At 34.6% G+C, this 15,582-nt stretch overlaps 1 protein-coding gene across 1 annotated transcript; it reads right to left on the minus strand.

Moving 5' to 3' along the window:
• Positions 1-5,070: 5,070 nt before the first annotated feature.
• LOC110794378 (protein FAR-RED ELONGATED HYPOCOTYL 3-like) lies at positions 5,071-7,653 on the minus strand. The gene is made up of 4 exons (XM_021999353.2): positions 7,164-7,653; positions 6,564-7,068; positions 5,356-6,484; positions 5,071-5,271 (listed from the first exon to the last, which is right to left on the minus strand). The coding sequence occupies exons 1-4, from the start codon at positions 7,651-7,653 to the stop codon at positions 5,071-5,073; spliced, it is 2,325 nt and encodes a 774-aa protein (XP_021855045.2).
• Positions 7,654-15,582: the final 7,929 nt, after the last annotated feature.

Here is a 15,582-nt window from a genome sequence, read left to right on the forward strand (position 1 = left end):
AAATGCGTAGATGAATTACATACATTATTTACTAGCCTTGTATCATCGCAATCCTCATCTTCCTGCGAGATGGGTGTAATTTTGTCTCTGGCGAGTCGGGGATGTGGTTCCCCATATGCAATGTCCAGTGACTGCCACAATAAACATTAAACATTTCCATAAATAATAACCAATAACCAGAATAAGTTTGCTACACATGATTTTAATGTTGTGTTGTGATTCATTGTAAAAGGATCAACTTACTGATAGCTTTCCGTAGTCGTCAGTTTCCTTCTTGTCCAAACCCCTAGCCAGGAAGACATGCTCAGTTGTCCAAACTCCTATCCTTGGAAACTCGTTCCACGACAGAGGAGGCCTGTTCAAATGATCTAGGTAGAATATCTGTTCACCAAATGTTTAATCAAAAATTATTTAAATAATACGAAAAGTAACATTCACTATGGGGATAAAAGGTTTGGAAAAGTACCAAGAGGAACAGAGTACAGCCACCACATCCCGCCACGAACCCAGCTTTGTCAAACTTCTCAGCAAACTCACAAGACTTAGTCATAAGCCACTCATGGACAAACGTACACCAATCATATTCAATTGACCTGTCTGCCACGGTACACGCTTGCATCAAGGGCTTAGACATATATGATCCATCAGTCGAAGGACATATGACCAGACCCAAGAGCGCCATCAAGAAAGCAGTACGGAATTCGCTACGGCCCGATTCGGTTTCTAGCTGGGTGACGTTGCCATCTTCATCCTCTTCGACTAACGCATCGATGACTGAACATAAAGAAACCATTTCCTTTCCCTCCCCATTCACCATTGTGAATTTCCGAGACACCTTCGCAGCCTTAACAACCAACGCCGGACTATCAACCACGTCGAAGGGAACCGTCTTACCTCCCATTGGGAGATCAAATACGCATTTCCATTGTGTTGGAGACAACGGTAAGACTCTGCCATCACCTGCAACCAAGGTCTGGGCAACTCCATCCACCCTAGTCATTAACCAATAGCAGAACTGTCGCGAGAGTTGGGTCAACTTCAACTTTAGCATCCCACCAAAACCCATTTGTTTAACAACTTCAATTCTAGAAGCATCAAACCTTTTGATCAACTTCGAAAATGCATCAACACGGAAAATGACCGATGGTTGCTGTAAACATGAAAAGCGTATGGTCATATAAAAAACATTCCTGCACAACTAGAAATGAATAATGGGACACTGAATTTTAATGAATACAGTTTCATCATGTAGATAAAGTTCACTGACTAACCTTGTTGCGATATTTTTGTAGTTGCGTCGCAACACATAACTCTTCCCTCTTAACTTGTTCCCCGTTTGACAGACCTTTGGTTCTTCTCACAACGTATTGCTGCTCCTGAATACCAATAACAAATATATTTAGAATTCATTTTTGCCAATCAACAGGGGAACCAATTACAATGACTCACTCCTGCTGCATTGCTTTACCTGTGGCCGTGGCTTTGGGGTAGGAAGTCGTCTCCTTTTTACACCTTGCTTGGGTAATATTTTCCGAGACACTTGTTGTTTGTATCCCCTCTTAATTGGATGTGGCTCTCGCTCTGGCACTTCATCGTACTCCTCATCAGAATTCTCAACTTCATTATAGTTAGTCTCCTCAGCTTCATAGTCCTCATCACCCTCATCTTGACTTTCGTCTTCGTATGAATCTTCATCTACAACCGCCCTACTCTTTTTCGTTGGCGGTTTATGAATAGGAAGTACACTCAAGTCACTGGTGAAGTACTTACACAGTTCATCATCCCCAAAGTCCTCGAAGGATTTATGTTTTTTGTATTTGGACTTTGAAGTTCCCTCATATTCAATGACATTATTCCCCATTTTTCTCTTCGTATGACTATGAACTAGTCCCTTCCTCATGACACTGTGAAAATAATAAATAGGGACACAAAATCAAATACTTATACTCATCTCAAATTACCAACAACAAACACAGAAAAAAACCAAACATTACGCAAAATGGTTTGGTTCATTATTTCTTACCAACCCTTATGTATACACGCGAACATTTGAATCGGGTCTTAATATAGTTAACTACAATTAGTTTATATTCATCTCAAATCATCAACAACGGACACAAAAAGTACCATACAGTAATCAATTTGACTACAGTACTTCAGTTTTACCAAACCCAATTTAGAAACGAGAAATGTATAACTGGGCGTTTAGAAATAATTGAGTACAACTACTCAATACTGATGTCAATTCCCCAACAAAGAACGCAAAAACTAACCATACATTACTCAATTTGTAAGAACCCTAATTTAGGAACCCTAATTTATAAACGACATGTTTTGAATTGGGTCTTTCCATAAACTTTACTACAATTACTATGTACTACTGTCAAATCACCATACAACCAACGAAAAAACTCATACAAAATTCAATATGGATTTGTTAATTCCATTTAGGGAACCCTAAATGAAAATTGGGAACAATTGAATTGGGAACAAGTAGTGATTGAAATTGAAATACTGAAATTGTAAAGAAAATTTCGACTTTGATACCTGGGTGGTGGATTTGGTGAACGCCGTCGACAAGGCAAGTCGGAGTGGGGAAGTCGAAGAACTGCGACACTTCAGGAGAGAGAAAATAAACAAGTAGAAATGACAGGAGAGAGAAAGGATTTTCCTATAATAATAATTATTTTTTAAAATTGAAATATGGGTTTAATATTAAGTTATTGGTACTGTGGAATCGACAAGTGTCTTTGTTTTGAATAATAACTTTTTTGAAATTTAAGTGTTAGTCAAATATCCCGCCCATAAAAAAAAAACAATATAAGGACAATTTTAAGCCCCAATGGTTGAATCATTTTTTAAGGACAAAGTACGAACTTGACATATTTGTAAAATTTAACGTACCAAATTCACTAGTATCTATCATATTTATAAAAGTATAAGTACCAAATGACGATAGTATCTAACAAAACTATACAAACGCTAGGTACCATTAAAAAAAAGGACATAGAGAACAGTACATAGATGTTCACTAAGGGTGCGTTATGTTCACCTTATAAAAATAAGTTTCAAGTCCAATAAGTTCGTTCAGATAAATTCAGATAAGTTTCAATAAGTTTCAATAAGTTCCAATAACTTCAGATAAATTCCAATTAGTTCCAATTAATTATTAATTATTAATTATTAATTATTAATTAGTAATTATTAATTACTTAATAATTACTGATTAATAAGTAATAATTAATAATTAATAATTAATAATTAATAACAATTATTAACTAAATAATTCTTAAATATTAATTATTAACTAATAATTATTAAGTAATTAATAGACATTCATTATTTAATGTTTATTTTTATTATGTATTATTTATTATTAATTATTAATTATTAATTATTAATTACTTAATAATTACTGATTAATAAGTAATAATTAATAATTAATAATTAATAATTAATAACAATTATTAACTAAATAATTCTTAAATATTAATTATTAACTAATAATTATTAAGTAATTAATAGACATTAATTATTTAATGTTTATTTTTATTATGTATTATTTTTTATGATGTATTATTTATTATTCATTATTTATTATTTATTATGTATTAATAATTATTTATTACTACCTACATTCCTTAATGTTCTTTACGCTTACTATTTGCACGGACTCCAATGCAATATTCAACGACTTATTTATTATTTATTAATTATTAATTATTTATTAATTATTAAATATTATTAATTTATTATTACTTATTATTTACTATTTGAACCTTAATTAATGATTTATAGAAAAGTGCGAAAATGGTGTGGAAAAGTGGGAAACGTGTATAGAAAAGTGGGAAAGGTGTATGTCCAAAAATGGAAACTGGACACTTATTTATATTTAGGAACGGAGGAAATAATAAGTTCAGATAAGTTCAGATCAGATAAGTTCAGATAAGATCAGATAAGTTCAGATAAGATCAGATAAGTTCAGGTAAGTTCAGATAAGTTCAGATAAGTTCAGGTCAAATAAGTTGAACATAACGCACCCTAATGCTTCGAAACTACTAAGGGTTAAGGGTCAATGTGAAGGAAAGAATGCCCAAGTATCCATTTAAGGTTAAGTAGTCTAATGAGTGTTGGTGAACCATATGCCTAGCTAGAGGCCGGTTGTATTCCAGGAAACGGAAATATGGATCGTATCCTATCAAAGACGTAGATGTTGCCGGAAACGGAAACATGGTACGTATCAGAAAATATTTTCGAAAATTGAAATATTGCCGGAGTCCTCGGAAATAATTCCGAAAATTGAAATATTTTCACAAATGGAAATATATTGTCAAAATCGGATACATTACAATTTTGTTCGGAAACGGAAATTAATTGGGAATTATTAAATATTCTCCCAATCGGAAATGAATTCCCGCATCACCAACCGAATTGCTTACGAAAGAAAATCGATATAGATCTATTTTCATTTGTACATATCGGTTATAGGTAATTACTTTAGGGTTTTTGAGGGTTTAGGGTTAGGGTTAGGTTTTTGAGGGTTTAGGGTTAGGGTTAGGTATTTGATTTTTACATGTCGGTTCTACACATGAAACGTATTTTTTCAAAAACAGGTTCAAAAAAATGGAAGGGCATAGATTTAATACAACCACTGAACCTAACCTAAATTAAGTATGGATTACTGGACACTAAGTAGGGACTTTTAAAAATTGGTACCCTAGTTATTCAAATACAGCCCACGCATGTTGAATTTGTTACATTTGTTGTACCAAATTAGGGTATCTTTGTTAAAGATTTTGGAATTTTTGTACCAAATTGGGTTATGTGTGCTGTATTTGGTACAGTATTTGTACCAAATTAGGGTTATTAGTACTTTTTAAGTCTTGAAGAATGACAGTAAGGATCGCAAAGTTGTAGTAATAACAACACATAAATATAGATTCTGTCCCATTCAAACACATACACAGAAACACATACATATAGATCATTCAAATATCTGAAATGAACAACAACACATAAACAATTTCATTGTTAAACCTATTTTCCTCTTCATATTTTTGACTTCGAAAATCACTTATCCCACCCAAGAGAATTTCGGCATAAAAGATCATCAACATTGTCAAGCCCAAGTCCATCATCACCAACATCACCAACAATGTCAAGTCCATCATCTCCTCCAACAATGCTGGTGAAATACCCAACTGACCCATCTTGAGATAACATCTCAATACCCCCAGCAGAAGTGTGTGTCAACTCAACATCATCAGCGCCCTGAATAAGAATAAGTCAAATCAAAGTTACTGGTTTGGACATATGAACTGCACGTAACAAGTACTATAAATACATTTGTAATACCTGCGTGGGAGGTTCCTGTGAGCAACCAGTAACATCATTTGTTTTGCTTCTCCTTCTCCTTATGGGTGTTTTCTTTTTTGGCTCAACACAAGAACGGTGCCTACAACTTGGTGTCCTATGTGGTTTATTTCTTGCCACAGGATCATTCACAATGACGTTATCAGGAGGTGTTGCACATTTGTTTCGTTTGTTCACAGACTTAGGGGTACTTTTGGTGGTCCTCTTGTTTTTGGTTTGACTGCACCCATTGGTAACAGATTTTGGAGTAGTTGCCCTCTTCTTGTTGGTTTGAGTCAAACCAGGAGTACCAACATCATCCTGTGTCTCATCAGCATCCATATCTTTCACACCAATCAACTGTTGATCCAACCGCTTCTCTAACACCTTCAATGTATCCATCACGATTTTAATGCACTCGGGATTCGTTGACGCCTTCAAACTGATTGGCTCGTATGCTAGCATTAATTTATCATGCTTCATGACATCTTCGGTCTTACTTGGATCATGGTACACCACCTTCACGCGCGAGTGCTTCCTTGACACATCTTTCCTCCATCTACGAAGAATATAAACATCTGGGACATCTTGAATGTAATGCATGTCATACACTTTTATAATGTGCCTGCAAAGTATACCGTCACTTTCAAACAGCTTGCATTCGCACTCCGCCAATTTAGTCTCCAAATTTATCTGCACGATATAATTCCGCCTGTACTTTATTGAAAATTCTTTGCGGGTTTCCTTACACAACACCCACACTCTGTCCTCCAGCTTATGATGTGCAACTTCAGCTGACACCATAGTAGTCTCAAGAGAAGTAAGGTACAGTACACGATTGCACTGCTCTTGAACCTCGAGGAATTTTGCATCTGTGTACACCTTTCTAAAGGCTCTCTCAGCACTAAATTGGGTGGCCAACGGGCGAACTGCCCTTTGATCAGCTGCATCAGCCTGTTGCTCATCGTTAGCTCTAGATTCCACTGCTTTAATATAAAATGGAGCAAACTCAAACAATCGAGTGTGCTTATCAACGAACCCATCAAAGAACCTGTTTATGCTTTCGGATCTTTGAGTGCTCTTCATTCCAGCCCAAAACATCCCGTTCATAAATGCAGGCACCCACATTTCCCTTCCATGGTATAATCCTGAAATAGTCATTGTATTTTCCAAGTTTGTGACTGAACTTGGTAAGTATGTGCCACAAGCACCATCGATGTCGGACATCAGGCATTACTTCTCGTAGGGCCTTCCTCATGGCAGCGTCTTGGTCAGTAAGAAAACCAATGGGTTTTTTGTTAGACATACATGACAACCACTCGGTAAATAACCATTCAAAGGTCTCTGAATCTTCATGGGATAACAATGCACACCCAAGCAGAATGGTTTGACCATGGTGATTAACCCCAACAAAGTTAGAAAATGGCAAGTCATACTCGTTTGTTAAGTAGGTGGAGTCAAACACTACAACATCTCCAAACTCTTCGTAAGCAGCTCTACTCCTAGCATCTACCCATATCACATCCTTTAATATGTTATCCTCACCCACCTTATGCTTGTGAAAGAAATTTTCGTTGTCAGTAGACATCGCTTTAAAGTACTTCCACATTGCATTCCAATCTCCCTCCTTCATCTTTTCTGCCTTATCCCTAGCAATGATGTTTTGAAGATCTTTTTTGGTGAATGTCACGTTCTCAACTTCATTCCTCTCGCTAGCTAGACAGTTAAATATCCGAGGAACGTTAGCACCCGAGTTGTAGTCATTAAACAACTTCCTCTTTACAAGAGAGGTGATGTCTTCCTATCGATACCTAGGAACATATCTAGATTTCCTCGGTGTTGGACATGGTTCTTATGCTCATTAACTTCCCTTTTAACCACCCATTCCCCATCCTTGGTCCTGTTGCAATACATTAGAACCGGGCAATCACATTTCTTTGACCTTTTGGTGCCAAGCTCATCCCTAGTTGAATAAACCCTTTTCCCCTCAACCCGACGCCTATACACTGCACGACCATAACATTCACACTTCCACAAGTATCCCCTCAGTTCCTTAGATTTTGCCCCCCCCTCCTTTTGCACATACGACCCTGCAGCACGGAGTATGCCAAATCCTTGTTGTCTCCCATACCTTTTGTAGTACGTATCCACTTCTTCCCAACTCTGGAATACCATCCCAACAAATGGAGGACTCACTACATCATCATCGGCTCCATTTTCTTCTTCATCATCCGTAATGTTTACTTCCTCAATTACATCCTCAATTACATCCTCATTATCATTCCCAACAAATTCAACCATATTTCTGCAACATTTTACATTTCAATTAAGTAAAAAACCCCTTTCAAAACCCTAACCCTAACAAAGATTTCAATACCTAAAAATCATTATCCATTCTCAAGGCTTATACATTCTCACTTATTTAATTATCAATACAGATTATTATAATTCACACTTAATTAATAATCATGCCTCAATTCTTACAAATTACCAATAATTTGTTTTGCTCAAGTTCAAAACATAATTGCAATTTATCAATAATTGATTACCCTAATTCATTAATTGAATATGCAAAATTCATATATTGATTTACAAAATTAAGACAAGCACATACCTTAAACTTGCTCAATGATGTGCGACCAACTGTTGATTTTTGTGGAATACCAAATTCAACTCTGCTTTCTTTATCTCTCCTAAAACAATAAACCCCTAAAATTCGGTTTATACTGTATTTTCTATTTTCCCGCCCTTCTATTTCCATAATTTCCCCCCTTTTTTTGGGATATTTTGGCTGGCCAATAATGTGTCGGAATAAGGGGAACCAATCTCCTCTGACAAATAGGACCTTGAAAAGGTAAAAAATATTCTCAAGATTTGGTGTTATCTTATTGACTTTCTTCGTAAAATTATTATGGTATAATACGTACCAAATATAAATTTTTTTTGAATATAGTATTATTTTAATACCAAATATAGTTCATTTCACATTTGGTATAAATAAAATACCTGAATTTATGTCGGGTCGTAAATTTGGTACATATATCATACCATTCCCTCAATACTGGTACGTAACAAATACCAAATTTGCATAATGGTACAAATTTAATATAATTTTAATATTTTTTAAAAGAATGGTACAACTGAAGTACCAACCTAAGTTTAAACGTATTTCTAGTGTACTAAATTTGAAATTTAGTATCATATGTTAACTTCTTTGTTACATATCTAAAGTATGGTACATATATAGTACCAATATCTATATTGGTACACATACAGTATATTCTCTTTTTTACCAGTTAATCAATGGTACTTGTTAAGTCCAAATGTAGTATATTTTGTCTTTCATAAATCGATACATTTCCATTTATGAATACATTTTCATCTTCAAGTTAATACTCTTTGAATTTCGACTTTAATTTCAATGAAGAACCAAACTTCAAATACATTTTCAATCAGTTAAAAATTGGGAGTGTTGGGGTTCTCTATAAGTTGGTACCATCCCTTATCTCCCCTTATCTTTCTCTCTGATTTTGTTCTGGTTTCTTTCTCTCTCCTGTTGGAAGCAAGAACATTTTCTGGTTTCTTTCTCTCTCCTGTAAAGGGAACAGAGGAACGCTTGCCTTAATCGAAGGAATTTCGTGGAAATATTTTCCTCCAACTTTTCGCGAAAATCTTTCCTGCAAATTGGCGAAATTTTCCCACCATGTTTTCCCCCCTCAAATTTCAGAGGATCCCGTTCTCCGTTACGGTGCAAAAGTACCATTCCAGCTCATTTTGGACACTTCTCCTTTAAAATTTAACCAATTTATATTTTTATAATGGTACTTGTGTCCATTTTGAACGCAAGCCATTATGGGCTGAGAAACCCTCCCCAACCAAACGCCCCCTTAAAATTTTCTACGTACTTTTGAGAAGAATAAAATTGAGGTGAGGTCAAATTTTATACTTTGTACATAGCCACATAGGTCACATCCCTTCTTGAAATAGGCTTTGACCAAAACCATAACATTCATGACGGTTTATTATGGAATACTTGTGTTATTATTATTACCATAATTATTACTCCACACGTTCCATAATGATGTCCCAATTTTAAAGTTTGACACTGTTTACAATTGAAAAGAATCTACTAAATTATTTCCAATATATAAGCAAAAATATATTCATGTGAGGTCTAGTTTTATTAGTCACAATAAGTACTTCAATAATATTAAAATTTTATATTTTTTTCCAATGTATAAATAGAAATAAAAGTGATGCAAAGTGTGCGTAAAAAGTAGGAATTCGAACATCAGTATGGAACGGATGAAGTAGTAATGTAATATCATTACTATTCATATTATTTATTGTTCATTGTTCATTTATTATTTATAATTAATCTTTATTCTTATTCATTATTTACATGGGAAAATAAGATCCTTCAAAAAAATGCGAAATATCATTCTAAAAAAAACCACAAAAACAACGAAGAGAAGATGAAAAAGAAATTAAATAATATATCACATTACAAGAAATTGTACCATTAACGACGGAAAATCCCGTCGTTAAAGGCCATTATATTAATGGTGGGATTTTCTATCGCGAACCCATCATAAAAGGGGGCCGTCATTGATGGAAAATCTTGTCGTTAACCCGTCGTAAAACGCATTTACGACGGTGTTTTCCGTCTTTATTTGATTGTTAGCCCCGTCGCAAAAGGATTTTGTAACGAGATTTTTGACACGTCATTAGTAAGTTTTATTAATGATGCAAATTCTTGTAAAGAGAAAACTGGACATATCAGAGAGAAAGCAGGAGATGTCTGATGATCTTCTTAGCTTTGGCCACAAGATTATTCCAATGCTTGTCTATCATATGGGTGCGAGGTGCTTTTTCCCGAAAAATATCCTTTAAATTTTGGCAAATTTGCCAAAAAAGATCTTTTATAACTTAAATTTTGCGAGAAAGGACCTTATATAATTTTTTTTTTTTTTTGTGAAAACACACCTTAAAGTAATTTTTTTTGCGAGAAAGGACCTAAGAGAAGTTTCCGGCATTGACTGAGCTTTTCCGGCCATTGACTTGCACAGTTGCATGTGAGCAGCACGTGTGGCTTACGTTGGCTAAAGACACTGATTTTCCCGACTCTTGAATTTTCAAACTTGATTTTATTTCGATTTTTTTTCAACTTTAGGTTTTAAATCTTAGAATTTTGGAGGAAAATTGGGTGTGATTAGCAAAATAAAGCCACACGTGCTTCTCATGTGCAAGTCAATGGCCGGAAAAACTCAGTCAATGCCGGAAATTTACTTTTGATTGTCTTTCACAAAAAAAAATTACATTAATGTGTGATTTCACAAAAAAATAATTATATATGGTCCTTTCTCATAAAATTTGGGTTCTAAAAAGTCATTTTTAACAAATTTGCCTTAAATTTTTGATAAGGAGATATTTTTTTTCAACCGTTACTCTATGATAATAGTGCGGTAGTGCCCCATCTTCATTTTTTAACATTCTTTTTAGATTATGAGTGATACATTTTAAAAAATACTCCCTCTGTCCCGGAATACTCGACCCGGTTTTACCGGCACAGAGTTTAAGGGACTTGAAGTGACTTATTTAATTTAATAGGTAGTAGTTGATAGTGGGGTATTATTTTAATGTAGTTAGTGGGAGGTGGGTTAAGAGGTGGGGTTGGGGGAGAGTAGAGGTTGAATTTTTAATTATTTTTTGTATGGAGTAGGGGGTAGGTGGGTTAATAGGGGTGGAGTGAGAAATAATATAATATTGTTAGAATATTTCCATTTTTAGAAACAGGTCAAGTATTAAGGGACGACCCGATAAGGAAAACAGGTCAAATATTCCGGGACTGAGGGAGTAATTCATAATCAATTTGAAATTGTGTTGTTCAATTGACTAAATATAAAATTAATATCGTAGGAAGAAAATCCCTGTAAATTACACACTTTTTATGCTCACTAGAATAATGTCTTTTACTCGTATACTCTGTATATTAGGAACTACCTGTATTATATTTATGTCACCCCTAATCTAAAATTCTGGATCCACTACTGTGACGAGTCACAAAGAGAATTTTTCACATATCTTAGCTCCGCCATTAAGATATTATTAGTTTTTTTTGAGAGAAATGATATTATTAGTTCATACGAAGTACTATTTTATTCTTATTCTTTTCATCAATATTTCTAAAGTTTCCCAAAATAAGGAATATTACTTTCCAAAAGTATCAAACTAGTAATGGCAAAAGCTTACCAACTAACGAAAGCAATGTGTAAACAAAAACGCAAGGTACTACGTAAGTGCTTAAAATATGCATATTGCATGCACATTTCCGTTTCTCAGTGCTGCCTACGTACGTACGTACTAGTCTAAAGATGGCCGTGGTCCGACCCGACATGGGCTCAAAAAAAGCACGACCTGATACGAGCATTAAGTCGTGGGCCGGATCTGGGCCGCTTTTTTGTAGAAAAAAGCATGACAGATACGACCAAACATGCTAAATTTTATAAAATTAGGCTTAGGTACGACAGCCAGTGGACCCTGTTTTGAACTTTTCAGTCCCACCCAACTCGGTGGAGAGTGGGTCTGACGTGGGTCCGACCCGGCCCGATCCACAACAATCTTTATACGTACTGTATGAGTTTCTCTCGATCTCGAATTAAGTTTTGCTTTCTTAAAAAGTTAGGCTCTAATTGTATCATAATGCTATATTGATTAAATTTAATTTATGCCTATCATTTCGACTTAAGAAAAGCTTTGTATGATTTCAACTTGAAATGCTAACTCTAAAATTGTACACACTCAATTAATTCCTAGTTGTATCTTATAGGATTAACAAACTCCATATTGTCTAATGTCGCTAATTTTACTTGAAAATAAACTCTACATTGTAGGGTAATTCGTACTTAAGATGGACCTATATATTAATAATTTTAGTCATGAACACGCATGACTCGATTGAACCCAAAAATCCCACGAAGACGGCCCGAATGACTACAATTTTGATCAAATTTTAACCCGGCCCGGTCCTAGCCCATAAGCTAGGGATCATACGCATTTTAAAGTTGATGAAAGAAAGAATAACATTAACTTCAACTTATTTCTATTCACCAATCATTACATCATTAAGATAGTGGGACGTCAAAAAAAAAAAACGATAGTGGAGAAGCATGTTTTAGATGTTATCCCAAAAAAGAGGCATGGATGCTTTACAATCTTATTACATGAATCACATGCATGATTCTCCTTGTAAAATTGCACATGGGAATTTAAACGAATTATTTGAAGAATATTTACTAATTTACAGGGAATAGGAATTGATTCAATGGATCAAAATGAAGCTTCAAAAGGAACCAAAATGAGCAATTAAGTTGACCACCTCATAACCATATGATGTTGGAATGTTGACATGAGCACTAAAGAATATTAAGGGGACCAAAAATAAAGTAGAGGTGTATAAGATTAGGGTTTACTTAGATTTGTCAATTTTCATATAAATATTCTTAAATTTGGAAAGAACATATAGGCAAGGGTATAATTACACGGGCGAATTTTTGTCCGGGTTTGAGGGCCAAACTTCAACATAAAATTTGCCAGTGAATTATTAATATGTTCCCCGAGTTAAAGTGTAAGATTTACAACTTCTGTAAGTATGTGTATTAAAGTCGTTTGACAAAGTTCAAACAAAAATCAAATCCATACTCTAATTTAAAAACCAACTTCTTTATTTTCTAGCAGCTTAGTTACTCAGGCGGGCGAAAAGATGAAACTGGTTTATTTTTACGCGCTCACACGTACAAGTGTGTACATTTTGTTTGAATGACGACTATGATGACAAAAAACTGTAAACTGGCAACACGCCGCTGTGTGTCCATGCATCTATATGATAATATTGAGACATACTCCGTACTAATGCAATGTTAATACGAGTACGTACTTCATAATAAGAACAATGAACACAATTTAGATAATTGGAGACATAAAAGTCTATGTTTGCGGCATGGCATATACAAAGGAGAATGAAACATGGAATAGTTTCTGCATGGCATGAGCCAAACAAACAAGGGAACACAAGCGAAATAGCACATGCGCGGGTAGTAAGCAAAAATGTGCAACCGACCAAAATTAAAGCCACATGAGAGTATGATATGGGGGAATTGAATAACTTCCATTCTTTCATTGTTTCCTAGAAACATGCATGGTCTTTTATGGAGTATAAGTGTATAACAAATCTGTAAACACTTGTCACAAAAAAAATGTCAATTTTTTTTTCATCAATAATTAACTGCTTGTTCAAAACTTTTACGGAATAATTAACTTTCTGTAAGCAAATCCTTTTTTAATTTTTTATCACAATTAAAGTTGCTTTAATTAATACCAATTGCTTGTTGGTTTAGTGGTGATTGAGGTTGAACCTGGTGAGAAGAATCGTGTTCGATCCCCCGCAACAACAATTGGGAGGGGACTGAAACCTATCCATCTAGAACTTGCCCCGAATTCGAATTAGCCCTATTGGTGAACTGGGTGCTAACACCAAAAATAAAAATAAAAATTGCTCTAACTAATGAGATCTTGGCCTAGTGATAAAACAAGAATTTGTGTAATGTACAATAAATACGGAAAGGTCACAAATTTAAATCGCTCTTCTCATATTTGTAATGCCTTTGTTAGAATAATGCCTTGAATCAGTCGAGCCCCTTACTGCAGCGCCCCAACACGGAGACCACTTTACAGTATATGTTGTTCAGGACTAAGGTTATCTGTTTTGGGACTATTTTATAGGTTTTTCTGCATCTGTATATAGAGTACTTTATAAACTCTCTAGGTTTTAACCCAATTGTATTCTGTAATTTGTACTTCTCAAGATTAATAAAACTTTCCTCCTTTCTACGTGTGGACGTAGTTAACACATTGTTAGAGAACCACATTAAATCTCAATATTATTTATTTACGTTATTTAATATTTCTTTACTTCCAACGGCTTTTGTAGCAAGCTCGTTTAAAAAAAAAAAAAACGAAATGTATGGAGTAGTAATGTAGTATGCTTTCGACTATTTCTTTACTATTCCGTACTTTTTTTTTCTTTCTGACAGCCACTTTGACTATTTTAGTAACTCGTACGAATAGTTAATTTCGTACACTTGCCAGCCATTTTTGACTATTTTTTCTAAATAAATTGGAAAATAAAATAACGGTCACAGAATCACAAGAAACATCTATTTTAATTTTGTACGTTGGATGATTGTCCGAATGAATCACGACTTACAATCTTTCTTATGTAGATGAGTAGATCCATCATATATTCATCAAGTTTAACCAGTAGATTAGCAAATCATTTACGTATAAAATGACAACTGAGTATTATGTACTTCCTTCGTCTTTTAATATTCGCAACGTTTGTTAGTTTCACGCATGCCAATGCACAACTTTGATCATTTATATCTTAAATTCTCTTTATGCAAAAATTATAAAAAGTTGATATTTTGAAAATACACATTGAGACAAATCTAACAAGATCCCACATGACTATGTTTTATCTTATATAAAAAGCACTAAGAATAGTCAAAGTAGATTATATGAATAGTGGCAAAAGTCCAAACGTTGCGAGTATTAAAAGACGGAGGAAGTACTTTTTTCGTTTCAAAATAGTTGCAACAATTTAATTTTTGCACTATTAACATAATCAACTTTGTTTATTTTGATGATCTATACATCGGAAAAACATATCTATATGAGATCTGGTTAGATTCGTCTTAATATATATTTTGTGAAAATTATTTTTTTATAAATTTTACTTATCGATAATTAAAGATATTAATCATTCAAATTATGCATTGACAAATATGAAAAGCAAAGTGTTGCAACTAAAATGAAATTGAGGAACGAAAATGATAAAGGCCGCAACATGCGACTTTTAACCCGTGTCATAATGATGACATGTCATGCTTATATGTCATGATTTAAATTGGAAACTGTTCCGGTGTTGTAAAGATGGAAACAATGGGCTTCGAATGAAGGCCCCTTTGTATGTGTTGAAGATCTTGCTTGCTTGAATGAGTAGAGTCCGAATTCACCTGCACAAGAGCAAAGTCACTAGCCTCGGGGGTGTTTCCGAGGAAAGCCCCTCCGATGCCTAAGTAAGAATGATGCTCGGATTCTAGAGAGAAGTTCTCTAGAAGAGTAGTCTTAAGGCGATTAATTGGACGTACCTTGAGGTGTGAGCCTTGGCGG

Source organism: Spinacia oleracea, chromosome 4 (assembly GCF_020520425.1).
Source record: "Spinacia oleracea cultivar Varoflay chromosome 4, BTI_SOV_V1, whole genome shotgun sequence".
In the NCBI taxonomy this organism is placed as follows: Eukaryota; Viridiplantae; Streptophyta; class Magnoliopsida; order Caryophyllales; family Amaranthaceae; genus Spinacia; species Spinacia oleracea.

Excerpts from the sequence above, each read along its gene's own strand:
- LOC110794378 (XM_021999353.2), bottom strand. The coding sequence starts at position 7,653 with ATGGTTGAATTTGTTGGGAATGATAATGAGGATGTAATTGAGGATGTA. Across the intron at positions 7,069-7,163 it reads AAATCTAGATATGTTCCTAG|CTAGCGAGAGGAATGAAGTT; the intron begins GTATCGATAGGA and ends TTAACTGTCTAG. Across the intron at positions 6,485-6,563 it reads CCTGATGTCCGACATCGATG|GGAAATGTGGGTGCCTGCAT; the intron begins GTGCTTGTGGCA and ends ATACCATGGAAG.